At 42.9% G+C, this 19709-nt stretch overlaps 1 protein-coding gene across 3 annotated transcripts in view; it reads left to right on the top strand.

Annotated features, from left to right (window-relative positions):
- Nucleotides 1–19709, top strand: part of zgc:158464 (uncharacterized protein LOC791139 homolog) — a 92171-nt gene that overhangs the window by 59152 nt on the left and 13310 nt on the right. Inside the window, exons 3-4 of one of the 3 annotated variants that reach the window (XM_058628930.1) lie at nt 7869–8087; nt 17390–17536. In XM_058628930.1, the coding sequence (XP_058484913.1) occupies nt 7869–8087; nt 17390–17536 (366 nt within the window). Of the gene's footprint in view, nt 1–7868; nt 8088–8927; nt 9027–17389; nt 17537–19709 lie in introns of all 3 variants that reach the window. The other 2 variants (XM_058628931.1, XM_058628932.1) reach the window with 2 other exon arrangements.

Genomic DNA, 19709 nt, shown 5'->3' with positions numbered 1-19709 from the left:
TTCTGTCTGCATTGTTGTGCTGCAGGCAGACATTATAAGATTATCATTCAATAAGGGGGAAAAAAAAAACACATTGAAGAATTTCTTTAAACTTCCAGGAAGTTATGCACATTTGTGTGTTCTGGCTTTGTTTGAATAAGCATTCTTAACAAAGACGCTACTTGATCAGGCCTTTTTGAGGCGTCAGATGTAAATGTAGCTGTGTTGTGAATTCACACTCTGTCCGACCCATGTCTTTATTTGTTGCTTGGCTACAGTATTCCTCTTGTGCATGAATAAGACTCTTCTCTCACGTGTCTTCCGGCAGAGAAGAGTAGAATGAGCAGTCCTGACATTCCTCGTGGGAATGTGAGCTGGTTGAAGGGTTGAGTTAGCGAGGGGGGTGGGCGTATGAGTGGGTCTGCTGACTGTTGCTGGAGGCCTATCACCATTAATGGGCTATTGACCCTCCTTCGCGTGGGGGCATGAAGTGACTATTTATCACAGCCACATCCCCGTGTCATCAGACTCCCATGTCCCCATCCATTGCAGCCACACAGGCAGATTATTTGGCATCATGTCAAGAGGCGCTCACTGGTGTTGGCCAACTCATCCTTCTTCTCTCTTCCTATCCCTGCTTCTCTCACTCTCAGTACGTTTATCTCCTCTCATCCTCCCCCGTTCACTTCGCAGAACCAATCCCATCCTCGCGCTGCCTTGGCCTCTTTAGCAGTCACACACAATCTGAACTCTTGGTGCACCCTCCTCTAATCCACCACCAGTCTTATCTACGCGCAGGAACAATAGCCACAGAGCGAGCACGGCTCTGAATCGCAGCCTGCAGAAAAAAAAAAACATTTGCTCAACTTCCACAATGCTGCGGGCATCAGCATCCGCCAAGCAGCCTGTCACTGCCTCGCAATAAGCCCTTTTCACTGTGCTTCAAGAAAAGGTTCCAGCATCTGCGTGTTTGACGATCATCCAAGTGGTATTTCTGCAGTGCAATCAGGCAAAACCATGTCAGTTTGCTGATCTGAAAGCTGTTTTAGGATTCGTGTAGGTAGGTGTGGGCACCTTTTCAAACGGCTGTCCCCATTCATCTTATATTAATGAGCTTTCACCTGAGTCCTAATGACCTGTAATTGCAATGGTGCTCCACGCAGGATCAATGGCACCGTCCACGCAGTGGCCCCTGCAGTGGACAGTCATTTACATAGGTGAGGCATCGCCCGTGTTACGACGTGAGGCTCGATCAAACCACAGGGAGTCCCTCAGTGGTATTCCATCATTCCACGTTAAAGAGCAAATCCACTTAATTACCCGTTGAATGCCGGACTTTGTTAATTAACAGTCATTTCAGTGATCATAGGAAACTCTGTAGCTTGTCTGAGTTCAGCGCTTGACTTTGTGCTATCAATCTGTCCAAGAACTGTTATATTTACACATATTCAGGGTAACGCAGACATCTATCCACCATCTTCACAAGTTGCCTGCAGTTTGATTTATGTGTTGTCTAGTCTTATACGTCAATAGAGGTGAACAGTGTAATATGCTGCCAGAGGGCATTACCATGGTTGTGTGACATCAGTTATCGGAGCTCTACAGTATACTTGTTTGTATAATATAAGTTTGCACACAGCACTCATTCTTTATGCATCGTCTTCTTTTGTTTTTGCCGAGCAGCGTTACAGCACCACTTACAGGCCTGGCATATGTACTGCAGAGTCGTTTTGGACATTTCATATTGATAAAGACATTTCCCGAAAAGGCCGTGTTTACAGAGAACTTTCAAAGCGTCAAAGAGAAAGGTTTGTTAATGTTTCATTCAGTTTCTGTGTGGAAACGACCTATTTTGCTGGGAACATTTTTCATGGAAAGCGAAAGCGAGCATTCAAATAATATGTTCATTAGCTCCTGGACATAGAGAACCTTTTCACGACCACATTCTCCTCCCATCACTCTCCTTAACTTTTGCCGCATTCTCTGTTTATTTCTCCGTGTGTGACGAACTTGCATCACCTGCCTGTCTCTAATTCTCTAACCTCCCCCCCTTACTCTGTTCACCTGCTGTTGCTCTTTGTCTCTTTCTCGTTTTTGATCCATTTCCTCTGATACTTCCTTTTATTCATATGTGCTACTTAGTCTGGTTTACTTCTGTCATCAACCTCCTCCCCCTTGTTTTCTGATTTATCTGTGTTGTCTCTTTTCGGCTTACTCTCTGCTCCAATTGGGGAACGAATCGATGTACATGTCAGCATGTTGTGGAAGACACTCTTCAGCTTCTCTTCCTTTAGGCATTGAGGGAAAGCACTCGCAGACATACACAAGCATTGGCAAGACTTCACAGGGCCATGTGACTGGATGCACAAATCTTAACGCCCATTTAATGTTGACGTGAACAATGCACATACGTAACTCGTTTGAAAGGCTTTTAGATTGGATTTTCTAACATTAGTCCACTCGGGCAGCCCAGCTCTTTGGATCTGTTTCAAAGAGCCACTCACGTGTCATGACATGAGGTACGGCTTCGAGAAGAAAAAAAGCATTTGTAAGCAAGCACAAGCCAAAAATAGTGTAGCGAGACCCAAAATACTTGTCTCTCAAGGCCAAAGCAGGAATACACTTTGGCTGAACCTCACCTTCTAGGCTTTCCAATAGTGTGTGTGTGTGTGTGTGAGACAGGCAGGCAGAAGCCTGAGAGTGCACCCACCACAAGCCTGGCACAGTGTGGGCCAGGAGGAAGGAGAGGGAGAGAACAGAAACAGCATGGCTGCTTTTGTTTTTCTTCTGTTTTTGTTCTGTCACAAGGCTGATGGAGATGCAGCAGCACACAATTTCCTCACAAAAAGACAAAGCCTGTCATGTGAACACAAAGGCGGCAGGCGCATGGCTCGTGGAGAAAAAAAGAAAAGGGAAAAAAAAAAGCCGTGCTTATTGATTGCTGACACTTCAAATTGTCTCCAAATATCAAATCAAGCAAAAAGAGAGATTGAGGGATGAAGCACACATGCTAATTTTCTTCCCTTTGTGGAACAATGTTATCAGAATTAGGGAATACATCACCACAAAGCAAGGAAGGTTGTTTTATCTTTGCTTATTGTTAACCATTTTTCCAGAGGGAACAGTTTTTTTCTATCTCCACTGATGGAAGCAGAATGACACTCCGTGGTCGCAGGCCGCCATGGGTCAAGAAACAAACACCTTCACTTGTCAGCCAGCTCTTTGACTGACGCACAGTACCTGTGTGTGTGTATGGTCCCTGGTACAGCTCAAATCTGTGACTGGCGCCTGCAGGATCGACAATGTTCACTCAGAATGAAGTGAACCAGAATGAACAGAATGAAGCGAAAGCTGCTGAAATGTCTCACTGCGACATTCTATACAAGCCTTTCTGCGGACGCTCTGGAAAATGTGTCTTTCCTATGGAACAAGCTTGAACAAGCCAAGGCATGAGTTAACCGCGCATGCATGCAGTGATGTATACTCAGTTTCCTGTGTTACTTCATCGTATGAATGCAAGCAGCAAGAGATCTGTCTTGTTCATAACCAGCCTGACGGAAATGAAAATAGCTACGCCAGTGGAGGATTTCTTCAAAGGTGCTGTAGCTGATACAATTCTTGAAACCTTGGGGTTTTTCTGACCGTTGTTTTCCTGTGATGTAAAGTCAATCCCATTTAATCCTTCATGAGTGCAAAAAAAAAAAAGATTGTGCCCCTAAAAGCGCCCCTAAGCAGCAACGTCTGTCTGGCTCAGTTGGCGTGGGTGGAAGTCTACATTTATCTGTAGAGACGGATAAATGTGTGTTTCTGTTACATTCTAGAACCTTTAACCTTGCAATCAAAGCACAGTTATAGAGTTGTATAAATGATATCCCTTTTATTGGTGGGCAATAATTGGATGAGGACAAATTAGACAGGAGTGGCTGATGAGGACTAAATGGCCTGGTCAGTCTTTTACATGCAGCCGGATGCATCTGCCAGGTTGGTTGAAGTTAATGCTTTTTGATTGAATCCAGAGCTCTCTTCCTGCCCTCGCACGACCATGATAATATGCCCCGAGGACTCCTAAGAGGAACAGGATCCTCCCTGGGTTTATTGCAAGGAATTTTTTCATCTCTCTCCCACAGGATTAATCTCTCCAGTTCATGAACCAGGAGAAATGTTGATAACAAAGACGAGAGATCTGTTGCTTGCTTCAAAACATCTCCATTCTCCTAATTTGGAGCTCACATGTGGAAACCTACAGTGTATTCAACTGATGCATACTTTACAGTAGGGCTGGGCAATATAGGGAAAAAATCTTATCTTGAATATATACTTTCTTATTTGATGTTGATCAATATCACAATATAAATCAAGCTTAAAGGTAAGGCTGGGACATATGGCTTATAAATAATATCTGGATAATGTTAAGCTACATCCCAATAAGGGTTGCAAAGGGGCTGAAAATCCTCAGTAAATTTGAGAAACTTTCCATGGGAACTTTACTCGTGGAATTTTGGAAATCTTCCAAATACGAAACCTTCCATGGGAATTATTGGAATCTTATATATATGTGTGTATGTATATATATATATATATATATATATATATATATATGTATATATATATATACATATGTGTATATATATAGTTATTTAATTTATAATCTGTAGTGTATTTCACATATTTACCTAATATAATGATTGTCACAGATACCTTATCACGATATGTCGATATCTAAAATCTAAGACAATATCTTGTCTAATGTCCCGATATAGATATAATATCAGAATGTTGCCCAGCCCTACTTTTATGACAGTCAGTCTCATTAAGGAGAATTGGTTCTGGGCTCAAAAGCAGCTGTTTTGTTCACAACAGTCTGCTCCACTGTCCCCTGCTGCTGCTGCTGCTGCTATATATATATATATATATATATGACTGTTGAATATCCCTTTGAGAGCAAGAGCAGCCAAAACCTTTTAGTGATTTAGAGTAGATTCACAGGTGCTTAAAATACTTAAAACATTCAGCACTTTAAATGGATAGTGTACTGATTTTAGTCGCACCAAATGTCATAAAACTGTTAAAAAAAGACAGAGTAAAACTGGTAAATAACATTTTGCTTTTTTTGGGGGGGTGGGGGGGGTTGTAAAGACCAAATGAAGGGCAAAAGGCAAAAGAAAAGGAAGTGCAGCATCTGGACAGGAACTCCGACATCCGGGGAGGTACAAAGTCCATCGAGGGGGAGGGTGTGGTGCACGACCTCCCACCCTAAACAGAGGGTAGAGGTCAAAGGTGGAAGATAGACTGCAGCTGCGTTGCAACATGCAAACCCCACTGCCATGCCAATCACTGCAATTTGCCTAGACAGATGTGTCCCCACCTGGTTTACCAAGCATGCTTTTAAAAGGAGCTGTCAGAGGGAGGAGGGAAGGAAACACTGAAGCAAACCAGAGAGTAGCAGGAGGAGGAAGGGAAAGAGGCCAATGAGGTTCCTATCTGCAGGAGCAGAAGTCTCAATCCACTGCAGCAGTTAATCCAAGGCAGCGTGCATCCAATTAACTGTTACTTCCCTGATGTTTTACTCACCACCTCACCAGTAATACCCCATCCCCCATTTTACCCCATATGAGCAACCTCCGTTTGACTCTATCAGCCCTTTCTACAGCTATTTGTTCTTCTGCAGGGGAGATAGGACCTCATCATGTCAGCATCTCGTAATACCGAGTCTTTTAACTGCTAAGATCAAAGACTACAAGTTTGCCTAATGCAAGATTATGCTGAGATACCAGACCTGGCAGCCTCACCTCACTCCACCCCCTCTTCCTTCACCTCCACCACCACCAGCGGGTAGCTCCATTAGGCTGTTCGCATTGCTCATTTTTCCGCAAGAGCTCCCTTGGGCTGAGAGGCAATTATGCAGTAGTGTGGCATAATATTTCATTCTCTTCACATTGCATTGCACTATGGTGGCGCTGGCCGCTAACAGCTTCATGTGGCCCAGGAGGAAGGGTGCATGCTGCTAACAACTTCATTCGAGTAGAGGGAGATTGAAGACGGGAAGAGGAGGAAGCAGTAAAGGGAGGAGGAGGAGGAGGAGGAGGAGGAGGAGAGGAGATTCCATAAGGGCATGATGCTTCATTAGGAGTCTGGTCTCCACATGGAGAAAAGAAGGAATTCAATTTTATTTTTTGTATTTGAGGGAAGAATTTCATTCAGAAAACCTCTCTGAAATGGTAACAAAAGGACCACAAACCGGCAGCCAGCTCTTCTATATGTCATTTTGCAGCATCCTTAAATATAACGCCTGATATGAGATGCGCTGACGACGCGTTCGCACACGCGCACTTTGCATTACTGTAGGTGCGTGACGTTTTGTGCTATCAGAAACATTCCAACGGTTTCTGAAAGCTGAGAAGTTGGTTATTATTACCGTAATTTCACTTGTGCCGTTTCATGAAGCTGGAGAATCAGAGTCTTTGTCGCCAGAGAGGAGAGAGTGGGACGAACACGTCTGCATAGTTTCCAATTTTCTTGACCTGTTTTTGCACATCGAGAGACAAAGAAACAAGGCGGACATTTTAAGGGTTAGGTGTTAAAGGTTTATGACTAAACACACAGTATATAGACAGCAGTGACACAGCTTGATCTATGCACAAACCAGCATGCAGGAAAATGAGATTCAGGGTATATCGTGGAACAAATCACCACCATCATGCCCATCATTTGTATTTTCCCTACCACTATAACCGATAAAAAGCACACCATGTTGAGAGTCTAGTAACTGTCCGCTCCAATGATTTCTTTTCTTGCCCTGCTCTCTCGCTCTCTATCTTCAGATGAGTGTCACGTCTCGTCAAGTAGCTGCTTTTGAGACCGTTGAGAAATCTCTCGCCTCCCATGTCTGAGGTTGTAAAGTTCTGTGTGGAATCTTCTCGTGGATGTGAGCCCACCAAGAAATATCGGCGACAGTTTTAGCCCCAGTGGTGTTGAGGCTGTAACAACAATATTGTTTGTTTGTTTGCTTTTTAATAATATTAAATGATTCGACTTGATTGCTACGATTATTGTGGTCTTTAGTGACTGCGGTGGGATTTTCGACATTAACTTACGTCCCTACTGTATTTTTGAAGTACTAAGTGCTGTATTGAAAACTGCTTGGGTACTCACACTGAGAAGCAATTTATTTTTTAGTACTGTTTGGTGTTTGGTGTTCCAAATTAATTTAAATGTTTACCCTCCATTCAACTGCTGTTGGTTTGAGAGAGAGACGCTCACTGATGAGTGTGGTGTTCAGTCATACTTCAGTTCTGACAGAGCAGGCATGTATAGCTTGAGGCAAGGCAATTTTTTTTTTTGGGTGGTGTTCAGTGTGTTTCCATCTCCGACCTGCCTCCTCTCTCCTCACTGCAGCTCTGCTGGTGTCTCTGCTTCTTCCTTCTGTCATTAGTTCAGGAACAGTAAACTGCCTCCTCATGTAAGAGGCCCCTTCCTGCTTCCACGCTACCTCAGCTGAGTGAGATTTGCACTTGAGATACAACACGAGTGTGAGAGTTCCCAGCATACATTAAACACCTCGTTGACAGACCTGCTTACCAGCATCTGTGTCTGTTGTATGTCACCATTAAAACTCATAGAAAGTGTCTAACTGTATTCACATGTGTATTATTTAAATAAATTGTTTGACTTTAATTTTCACTTTTGCCCACTATAGCAATCCTACTTATCGTTAATTGTACCTGCCATGAAAGCGGGTAGTTTTGCTTTCTGAGTTTATAAAAAAAACTCAGAAATTATTATTAAATATTATCACATTCACCATTACAACGTGTGTTGTTTTAGTGTCTCCTAAAGTGCATTTACGGTGGTAAATCCTCTTAATGACCGGTCATTCTCCTCGATTGTAGAAATCCGATCCGGTGGACGAGGGCCTAAAGAAGGATCCGCGAGGCAGCTCCCTCTGTACGACACGCCATACGAGCCGACGGAGAACGGCGGAGACACGGACCCTGAGCACCCGCGCTGCCCAAGGGAAAGTCGGCTGCCCCAGGACGACGAGCGACCCCCCGAAGAGTATGACCAGCCCTGGGAGTGGAAGAAGGAGAGGATTTCCAAAGCATTTGCAGGTATGACAACCAGTGCAGAGACAAGAGACGACTGAACTTTATTACACCAAGATACCCATGATTTCGACATAATCACATCAGATAATATACGACTTAAGAAGATTTAAGTTAAACAAGTCTATGCATTCCCACTTTACTTGTCTTACATGATGTATTTAAGTTCAACTGTTTTTGACAGACAGTAAATTAGCTTTCTTCATCCTAATTTAAATGGAAATAGCTGTTGCATACCCATGTTTCTGTTTCAAGACTTTGAATCTACCCATGTTCAAATTCAGTGTAGCCAGGACTGCATTTTTTTCATTTCAATCTCAAATGTTTTAACAAATATATCTTTCTTTTCTGCTTAACTAATCCAGGTGACTGTTTTCCAGCTCTAACCTATTTGCTTATGGCTTCTGACAGGTTTAATGTTTCCGCTGCTGCTTTAAACTACGTACCTCCTCCTTCTTCTTCTTGTTCTTCTTCTTCTTTTTTCCGCCTGTGTTCAAACACCTGCTTAGTTCACTTGCAGGTGTCCAGCATATACTGTGTGCTGTTTCGATCCAGCTGCTGTCTGTTCAAACTAAGATGATATCTGCTGCTTGGGGGGGAAGGCATGATTGGTTGTGCAGGTGCATGTAGGTGCAGGTAGTCACTGTGTTGTGGGAGCTTTAGCATGGCTAACACAGCCATAACATCAAACAGGGCTGTTCCTGGAAAGAACATGGCTTTGGACTATAAATATGCACCCCAAATTAAAAAAAAGAAAGAAAGAAAGAAAAGAAACATCAAGCCTTTTAAGTGATTAAAAAAGCCCCTTTCTCTTTATATTTTTTCTTTTTTTTTATCCTTGAACAGCTCTGCTTTGTTATGACTGCATTAGCTACGAGGGCTCTGTAAGTGGCACTGGATCAGATCCCCACAGAAGAAAGGACTCCACCTCTAAATCCCTAACAGGTACCACTGGAGACGGGGCTGGGGGAGTGTCTCATGTCTGTCTGTGTTTTTGTTTTTTGTTTTTAACTTCTTTCATGTTCACATTGTGAAAGTGATGTCTGAACCTTAAAGGTCACACAGACCCTTGTGGTTTGGGGGTGAATTTCTATCTTAAATCCTCAGTACTAATGATAAAAAAAACAATGTAATGTCATCATAAAGTCTAGCAGTAGATTGAGGAAAAGGTCACTTCACCCACTCCAGAGGCAAAATCAGCTTGATTTGAGCCGTTTCTTGATTCGGATGACATTATCAAGATGCTACAGTTGTGATTATCCAGTGTGCTAAAAATGGCACCGTCACTGTGGAGACTCAAATCAGGATTTTAGTGGACACACCAAGTGTTACAAGTGGTGTCAGGCGAAGGGGTGATGGGGGGGGAGGAGGGTGGGAGCCACGTGAGAGTGAGTGAATATGTGTTCACTCCTCCCTGTGAGCGTGCTGTGGGCTGAGAATAATTAACACGACGTATAAAAAAAGACCTTCATCTTTGGGGATGTATTGCTCACAAACCTAAAACTGTCCATGTGACGTCTGTATTACAAAGCTGTCGTGACATTTCCCTTCTCCATAAAGAGACTAAACAAACACACCAATCAAACAATGAGCACATGTAGAGTCTTACCGAGACATTTCCTCAGTGTTGATTGGGGAATATTACCTTCAAGGCATGAAATACAAAGAAAAAAGGAAAATAATCACACTTTAAATATCCACTCTACTTCTTCTATTTGGTTTAAGATGCACAAAGTCTTGAATTGGAAAGTGCACAGTAACATCAGGATCATTAAATCGAGACGGTTACATTTCCTTTTTTTAATTATAGTCACTTGAACAATGCCTTTTAAAAAAAAATGAGTTTTTAAATTGAGCTTTATAGACTTGTTAATTTTTATCCTCCATCCGTGTGCTGAACATGAAATGGTATTTTAATAAAGGCAAATGGATATCTGTAGATAGATAAAGTGAGATCTATTTAATCACTGATGAACACGTTTGGGAAGTGGAGATCAGGTGGTGGATTTAACTTTCTATGACCTGTATTTATGAAGTTATGAAGGGCTTTACTCAAAGTGCTCATTCATACATATATTTTTAGCGTACTTTATATGCAGCCCTTTCCTGTCTATCACACATCTATCCTGTTTGGGTTAAGTGCCTCACCTACCCACTAAGCCACAGTGTCCCACATGTCTAAAACTTCCTTGATCAATACAATATCTGAAACCTTAGGGAAAAGGCAGTTTTTTAATTGATGAGATGAGCCGCAGTAGTAGAGGTCAGAGAGCAGAGATGACACTGACATGGTCTTCGCTGTAGTTGTATAGAAGATATAATCTTAAATGTGTGTTAAATCTCTTTATGTGGCATCAAAGGGAAGAAAGCTTGTGAATGTTATTTGTGAAAGAAGCATTAAAAAAAAAGAAAAAGGTTTGGTGTATACTGATGCTTATCTATAATGAGCATACCAGTCTAATACCTTCCACTAAGTGAACATCTTGTCATCTGTGGCAGCCGTCCTGATTTACACAGAGCTTACTCTTGTTTGGACAAGCTCTGCTCCAACTCATTCATACTGCACATATAATATACGCGTCTATAGACACAATGTTCTTTCTTTTTTTCTTGCTTTCTTGTATAATGTAGGCACTCAGGTGTCATTCTCATAGGAGTCACACTGTTCTTCCTCCGCCACTGATTAGTTAAATAAGGGATGCTGCTCTCTTAATCGCTTTTCCTCTCCCCTTCATTATTTTTCTGTCAAGCAGCACTCAGAGGAGGTTGTTTCGGATGCTGTTTACTAACGCGTCCCTCTTTCGACTCCCCTTTACAGGCAGTGTCCCTCTTTTGATGATGATTAATTTAATTTCCTTTGGATGTCAACGCGTTGGCTGGGAATTGGAAGAGCTAAGTCCTTAAATTGTCTTTCAAAGGAGAAAGGTGCAGGCCAAAAAGGGACTTTGATTTAATGCACATCCTCTATTTGGGCAGCAATAATTCCCCCCCCGCCCACACTATTTGGAAGACGGGGAAAAAAAGAATAAAGATGTGAAACACGTCTCGGGGACAGACCTTGTTGGTTTTGTTGATCGGCCTCAGATCCAGACATCAAGAGGCTTACAGAAAGTTACCCCGTCTTTCAAGGTTGGACTTTGTGCACCTGCACCTGAGGCTTTGATCTTTGCAACCAGCTTACCTCAAATGTCAAGAAAGCACACAGTGCCTCAGCGGTTAAGTCCATTTCTGAAGCAGTTCTTTAGGACTGCTGACAGCGCTGTTGTGTCCGCTTCAGAAATCCGTCCTGCATCACTTTTAAGAGTCAGCTCGGGGTAAATTGTCAGTTTGCTGTTCGCTTAATCTTAATCTAAAGTGTCCCATGACATAGAAAATTAGATTTCCATGTCTTTATTTTCTTATGACGCAGGTGTAGGTGCTGCGCAGTTCCCCTCGGGGAGATATGCAAATGCTGTTTGGTTTTTAAACAATTGCTTAAAAAGCAGATTCATTTTGATAACGCTACTCTTTGCTTCATTGTTGGCTTAGGTTCGTGCATCATGTTTGTGAAATTGATTTGAAGGAAAATATAAAAAGATCATCTGTATGTTTGGTATACGAACTATGACGAGTCTTACTTTATTTTATCTCCTTTTAGTATTTGGAGACCTTATAAGTTCTTATTCTCCATGGCTTAATGTGAATGAAGCCATTGTTTGTATAGGAACAAATAAGAACATGTGAGTATATTAATCTGTTTATGAAAAAGAAAAAAAAGTCATTTCTAAACCACATATTTGCAAGAGAATTTGCACGTCATATTTCCTAAACTGTATGTTTTTAGGATCTGTTTTGTTTTAACTTTGGCTGTCTGCAATGGATGATACCATTATTACACTAATTTACAACATGGTGTTTACCCTTCAAGTCATAGCCTGTTGCACATGGCTGAACAGGAAACGCATTAACGGCTCGGCAGTGAAATCAGTGATTTAAAATGTTCTCCCGTTGCCGTTTCAGCCACTTGTGTCGGCAGACAGCTTCATTTATACTCGGCTCTATACTGCACCATTTGCTGGGCCATTTTTGCTCCTTTATGTTTCTATAGTTTTCTGAAGCTCTTTATGGCTGTGTAATATCAATGACTAATGACGCTGTTCACAAGGCTGGATTTCAGCGATGCTCAAAACACTCGTGGTTTTACATCCCAACAATTATGTGGCACATCAAAACGTCTGCAAAATAAGTATTAACAGATAATGAAAAAAAAAAAAAGATGTATAACCTCACTAAACCGTGCAGTGTTTGTAAAAAGAAAAGGGGGAATAAATAAAGTACAGAGTAGTGCCTATGCCCTCCCTCCATGGGATAACACAATAATGCAATCTGCAGACTATTTGTCTTCATTAATGACAGGGAAAGGGACAGCAGACTAATGCTCATGGCTACAGCTACTTTTCCCTCAGTTGTCCCCATGGCTGCCTGCATTCTCACCTCTATACAACATGGTCTGGCGTTATTATTCACTGCTCGCCTCTATCCTGACAGGTATGCAATGGAATGTAAATACCCTGCCTTGTTAAGGTGCATGTTGGTGGCTGTGTATTTGCGGTTCGGTTAATCACTCATCCCTCGCTGTTTTTTTCGAAAGAACACACACACACACTTGTCACAGCCTCTGTCCCGCCTCTGTCCCGCCTCCCTCTCGTCTGTTGAGTGTAGGTTGATGGATGATCCTGAAGGTGAAGAGTGAGGAATACACATTAGAATATGACCACATGAAGACGCTCACATGCAAGGGCAGTGGAAAGTGCGCTCGCTCGCGCGTGCGTCCGTTTTAATCCTGCGCGCTTTGTCGCTCTGCATGTGGCACGCTCACTCACAGACACCCAGACACGGACACGCCACCGTCGGAAATATGAACCTCATCACAGCAGGAAGGGGGATCAAGAGCTATTGTTACCTAATCTCTTTGCCCTCTGGTACCTGTTAGTAACTCCTTTCTTCTGGCTCCTGGCCAGCGGGGTGCCGTGCATTTAACAGGGACGATTACAGTGGGTGCTGTCTGAAGTTTCTCCCTTTGGTGTTGCGGAGCATTATGGTTTCTTTTTAAATGAATCTTCATTGACTTAACGACCCAGAAATTCAAGGCTCATGTCCTAAAATAAACACCTGGTTTTGTTACAGTCCTGCAGTGGTTATTGGCACCAGCTGTTTTGTGTGTGCCATGGTGTGATTCAGGTTTTCCCAACTGCTGTCTGCCTGTTCTGGCGTCCTCCTGTCCTCTCCTGCGACTCCTTTCCCGATAACCTTTCCCGACTGCCCTCTTTCTCGAGCGTCTTTGTGTCATGCCGTCTTTCTCTGGGCACCGCCGCGGGCGTTATCACACTCGCACACATTGGTCGCGCACAGCTGCACTGTACACCTGCCTCACAAAGTATCGAAGAGACGCGTCGCCAGCAAGCCCTCCAGAAGCTCCCGCTGGCCAGCCGTCACTCACCTATCTCTCACTTCTTTCTCTTTTTAAGAGAGGAAGGAAAAGGAGCCCAGCTGTCATCTCATGTCATTCCTGTGCCACTATCTTTTTTTTTTTCAATACAAACAAACAGATCTGTGCTTTGAAAGAGAGCTGGGCCGAATAATGTGACAGATACCATATGCAGAGAATTATGAGGTGGCATTTCGCTTCCTCCCAGAGCGTTCCACGGTGGTTATCTGTAATGATTCGGGTGTAGCGATGGAACTAACGCATCTTCAAAGGAGGCTGCTTTTGTTTTCCCTGCGCTTTTTGGCTCGAAACGTGTGGCACAAACATCACAATCTCCGGGCTTGTTGTGAATTTGCATGCAATTAGCCAACCAGATTAAGCAGAACCAAATTAAACGGCGTCGGTGGAAAACAAGCGTCGCTGGTGATTTATGGCGCCGCAACTGTTTACAGGGATGAAGTCGCATGGGCTAATGAAAAGCCGAGGTAAACGAATACCCAGCTTTAAAAAATAGATGTGCTCCTCCTGGTCACAACAAAGGGGAGGTAAACTTTAATTTTGAGAAAACAAAAGGGAACAGGTGGCCATTTTTCAAAGATTCAAGCTTTCAAATCATGGATCGTTTATTATAGTCCAGTTTACTGAAACCTCATCATCAAATGTGCTGTGTTAAATCCAGGTGAAATGCTGCCGAGTATCCTGCAGATCCAGAGAATGTTGACCGGCACAAGGAAGAGATTTTTGTGTGGTTAACTTGAGTGACCGATGTTTCATTGATTTGGATTCATTCATAGTGGACGGCAGGTATCGTGTACTAATATGGATTGAGGATAATCCATTTAAGAGATAGTGTATTGATCCAAATGTAATCAGATAAAATGGCAAAGATACAGTCATCTTTGGACTTATTTCAGCTTCCCTTAGAAATAGTCATTAGGCTCTTTGTGGTCACATTCAGGGAAGGACAAACGTATGTGCACTGTAATCATTAATTGCAATAGTCAGAATCAGAGCCTCCAGATTGGTGTTTTCATCCGGACTTTCACCTCCAATCTTGAAATTATAATGTGGCTGATAATCAGCCGATTACATGGTTATTAATATTGTTTGTATGTTTCACAGATGGTCGTGTGATGTAGATGAAAGTATGAAAATCTTGGAGGCAGCGCGACAAAAACCTTCAGGGCTGATGTGTAAATAAGCTCCAGTGTGTTTACCGGTGTACTGCTTGGACAACACTTCTTGGCGTAAATATTGTCTCGTCCATTTCACAACATCACATGCAGACTCCACGGTTATTAAGGAGGGTCTCCGGAAAGGGCAGAATTTTTGAATCCTTTTGAGAGTGAGTTCCATTCGCCCCAATTTTGCAACAAAAAAAAAACAAAACTGGATCCGCTTACCTCGATTTCCACAGTAGCTTAATGTAATTATTCAACTGTGAAACCAAGCAAATCTGATCCACACTCGCCCGCATCATCTCGTCTTCCTCACAGTGACTCTGCGGAGTGCAGGCAGCCTTCTGCTCCCCGAACAATTACACACTAATCTGCAATGTGAAATGAGTATTAGGCTTTTAATCTCATAGGAAGAGAGTCCCTCACTTCACCCCAAACTAGAGGAAGTTATATTATCTTCCAGAGTTTGTGACCTTCTGTCTCCAATCCCCGCTGCGCCACCACCCCACACTTTTCCCCCATTAGTATAGGCAGCAAACGGCTTCTCCTTCCAGCCACCTTTCCCCCGATAAGCCCCCTGACACGGTAGCCCCGGCTATTTAATTGCTTGTCAGACCAAATATTCTCCAGCTTTTCCCCTTCATCTTTGCAGATATTGCTTCTCATTAGCATGTATTTCGAAACCACCGCGCTGCAATTCCTCGCCGGGTTATGGACAGGCAAGTCAATCAAATTATGTTCATCCTCCCACTGAAAAGCAGACCGTACACCAGCCCAATAAAAGATAGTGGCACACTCACGGTCATGAATGCGGCTCCCGTCTTTTTATTATAGGCAGCTGAAGTAGCACTTACCTCGCTTTAGACGAGCAGACACCGCGCTGAATCAAAAATGCGACTTTACAGATCTGACAAAATAATTGCCATTTAGTTGAGTTAAAACTCGATGTTTGGATATTGACATAATAGCAAGACATTTCCTGTTAATTACACAGCAAAAAAAAACACACATCCTATCATAACGAAGCATAATGAGCAAAAGGACAAAAAACAAGAGCCAGATTTCTGATACGCAACCTTTGTTTAACGAATGTCTCTAGCAACTTATCGTCGTGCCCCTAAGCCTCGTGTGCTGCTTAATTAACTTCTGCCAATCTGCTGTTGCCATTTTGCTGTTGCTCCTGTTTGTAAACATGCTGTTGAGTCTCGTGAGGCCGCCGCTGCCCTTACATGACTGCTGTGACTCGTATAGCTGTCAAAGTGATCAACTGAAGAGCTTCTGTTGCCAATTTTTAATCAGTTTAATCAGGTTTCTTTTTAATTTATTAAGAATAGCAGATCCATTGTACTCTCAGGACTGTCATTGTGTTTTTATTCTTCTTCTTTGTCTTCCATTATAAGCAATAACCAGCCTGAACTGTAACTCTAAACAATGTCCTTTCCTTACTCTCACCCTCACTAGTACCATGGACAGTGACATTGTATTGTTCTCCTGTTTTGATACTAAAACAATGTCAACAACAATAATAAACATATAATCGCATATGCAGTGCAAGAGCTATCCAAACACTACTACTGACAACGTGACTTCATTAGCCTTGGTTTCAAGTCCCTTCTCCGTCTCATGTCTTAAGTGTCCTCCGCTATTTAACATGTGGCTCTTCCTCAATGATGGATGCTTTTGCAAGAGCGTTCAATTCACTGAGGGTAATATGCTGGCTGGACATTATTTAAGGGACAAAGCCTGCCCGAGTGTCCATCATCAGGATGGATTCTACTGAGGTTTGTTCCAGTGGGAGATATTCTCTGCATCCTATGCATTATTTTCTCTGAAGGTGTGCACTAAAAATAACAACACACTGCTCCAGCAGCTTTATATTATTCATTTTTTTTACCTATGGGGCACGTTGTGTATTTTTTTTCTGAAGATGTGGGGTAACGGAGAGGGGAAGGACGACAAGGCCAAGCACAGATTATTTTCTCAATTCATTTTTTTCGTTTGTTGTTTGGTCCATATGTGATCACGAAATGATGATGTTGTTCTCCAATGTTTTGTTTTGTCCAGAAACCAAAATGATTTAGTTTTAATGATTCCTTTTGTTATATGGAGCAAACAAAGCTGAAAAAGAGGCTAAAAAAGAGACTTTTAGAGAGACTTTTATTGATTAATTGATTATCAAAATATTTTGCGATGAGTTTAGTAGACAATTAAAAATGGATGAATCGATTAAGACCAACATTTCTTCAGTGAATTTGATGTTCAGTAGCATTTCACTAACTCAAGCCCTCTTCTAACTTCAAGCCCCAAGTTCTTTCCTCATTTGATCTGCAAAGTGGAACCAGCTATCACCACCCCACCTGTCTTTATCACTAACGAATCTTCCTTTTTCAGTCCTGTTGTATTCTCTCCTTCTCTACTTTACAGCTGCTGCTGATTCTTGGATCAGAATATACTGTAAACCAGCTCTCTTCCACGATGCTGGCACTGCATACTCTTACGCTGTTCCTCACTTACCCCCTTCTTTCTTTTCTCTCTTTCTTCCCTCTATTTTCTGTCATTGTTCCCTTGTCTTCACGCCCTCTGTCGTCGTCCATTTATGCCTCTTGTTTCCGTCCTCTCCTTCCCTCCACCTCTCTTCTGGTGACTTGGGGGACCACTTGCAGTAGAGATTAAAGTGATCAAGGACCTACCATGGCCCCCTCCTGTTGGCCAACTCAACACCAGCCCTCCCCTGGTGGAGGAGCTGGAGTCTCCCTCCCAGACAGCTCAGCCCTCGCCGGGACAGACAAGCTGTGACCAGCACCACCATGGTGGGTGTTGGTGTTCACATTGTCCTGTGTCTCTCCCCCCCCCGGTTACTGTCCCTCCTTCCCTCCCAGTAAGTCTGTCCATTTGTCCATCCATCTTCCCCCAATCATCCATCCATTCATCCGGGACCATCCTTCAGTGCGGTTACTTGTCTGTCCCTCTGATTTCATTATGGAACACTGTGAACAGTGAAGAGTGTGTGTGTGTGTGTGTGATTGGTTTCCCTGTCATTTGCCGGTCAGTGATGACTCACTTGAATAGTTCACATCTTTCAGAGGCACAGTATAATGTGAATTTAAAGTCTTAGTTCAGTAATGGCTGTTCTCTTCCATCTGGATTACATGTGGCAGAAAATCTCTAACTCCTGTGCAGCTTTTTAGGGCTGAAGGCTCATTAGTTTTAATTGTGCTCAACTGCCTTCTGCATGGGTAATTGCCATTTGCTGTGACCCCCATTTCCTCTCGTCAACATACTCATAACTGTCCCAGATGTCTCTCTGGCCCACTGTTTTCTACAAGTGGCTCACGTGAATTGATGAACTGAACTCATTTGAGCTAATGTCAGTCACTGAGTCTCTTCACTGCAGGTTTAGCCGTATTTACCCTCTGATCACAAATGTACTGGATCAGCTGAAATCTGCCTTCAGTGGCTGTGAAGTGAAAATGGTGGGTAGTTGTTAGGTCCCAGGATGCCAAAATAGACCGCGAAAGAGCAGAGGTGGACAATCGCTTAGTAGGTTTAATATCTTATATATTTGACCTGTTTTATTCTGATTTCTAACCATCTCCAGTGTTGGGTTAGTGAAGGGTTATCAGAAAGATATTTCAGGTCTGGAACAATGTCTGCTCCAGCTGTTTCTGTACTATGTGAAAAGCACCTGTGCCATTACTGGCCCTTGGCAGCATTCGTGTTTGCAGAAGCTTCTCCTGCCAACATGGCAGTTTAAACAAACTGAGTCATGTGACGCCCCGGGGCTCTGTAGTTGATTTTTGAAGCTGTTCCACAGACAAACACTCCCACCGTCGTAATTACCCAGGGAAAAGAAGGACGTGGAGCAGCACTAATGCCAGGAATGGGATTTCCCCTGGCAGAGTGGGAAGACGTCGAGTGAGGCCGTGTAAGAGGACACCTCAGCGCGTCGTAGGCGAGGACAGGGCAAGCGCTTGATTTATGTCCATAAATCCATGGGAAAGGTTTTGGTTCCCTCTGCGATGTGAGTGGGTTTAAGATTGGCATCCAGCTGTAAAGCGATCCTCTCGCTGTCTGAGTCAGTATGGCCCCACTCTACATCTTTACGGTCAAAGGTCACTTTGCCAGACACAAGGGGGCCTAATGGCCTCCACGTCCCCCGTGAATACAGTTACCATGCACTCTCTTGACCCCGGCATGTACACGCAGCCGTAGTCACACACCAAGACATTACTCATCCATTATACACGGGATTGCTTACACTTACATTCAAGACCGGCTCAGCCATGGTAAAGACGACGTATGTGTTTGTAAAAGCTTAAAGGCTATGTGGTTTGTTTGAAAATCATCACCCCCCCCTTATCAAAATTTAAATAACGCTTGATATCACATCTACATGTAAATGAAGGCCACCTTTGTCAGAGTATAATGAAAAGCTTCTTTGCCTTTGTTTATGACATGAATTAATTATCCACTCTTTGAAGCAGATCTTTCACCTTCCTCTTATCGACACTAAGACGAATAGAAAAATCCCAACTTCGTTTCAAATAGCTGGCTCTTTAGAGGGTCACCCCTTTGTCTTGGAAAACAGCGTTAGACTATCTTTTGGGGATTTCTCTATAAAGAAGAAAAAGACCATGTATTCATAGATGTGAAATCCTCAGAGATTAAAAAAAACGTGACGGTATAAATCATTATTCGAGTTGCCATTGCACATTAATAATACCAACATTAAAGCAAGGGGCTTATTTAAAGGCATCAGTTTGTGCAGTATCATGTAAAGCTGAGCTCTACTTTCAGCGCGTGGCCGTGCATTCTAATGAGACGCAGACCTGCTAATCATATCACACGTTCCAGCTGGAAAAGCTCATTTTCACCTCACAATATAGCGGATGACGGCTCACCTCGCCCCTCAGACTGCTGATTGTTTTTGATAGGAGTACCATTAGTAAATGAGAATTAATTACCCTGCTTAATTAGAGGAAT

Source organism: Solea solea, chromosome 5 (genome assembly GCF_958295425.1).
Source record: "Solea solea chromosome 5, fSolSol10.1, whole genome shotgun sequence".
In the NCBI taxonomy this organism is placed as follows: domain Eukaryota; kingdom Metazoa; phylum Chordata; class Actinopteri; order Pleuronectiformes; family Soleidae; genus Solea; species Solea solea.
The sequence above is the reverse complement of the archived record's forward strand: the minus strand, read 5'-3'. Positions and strand labels throughout refer to the sequence as shown.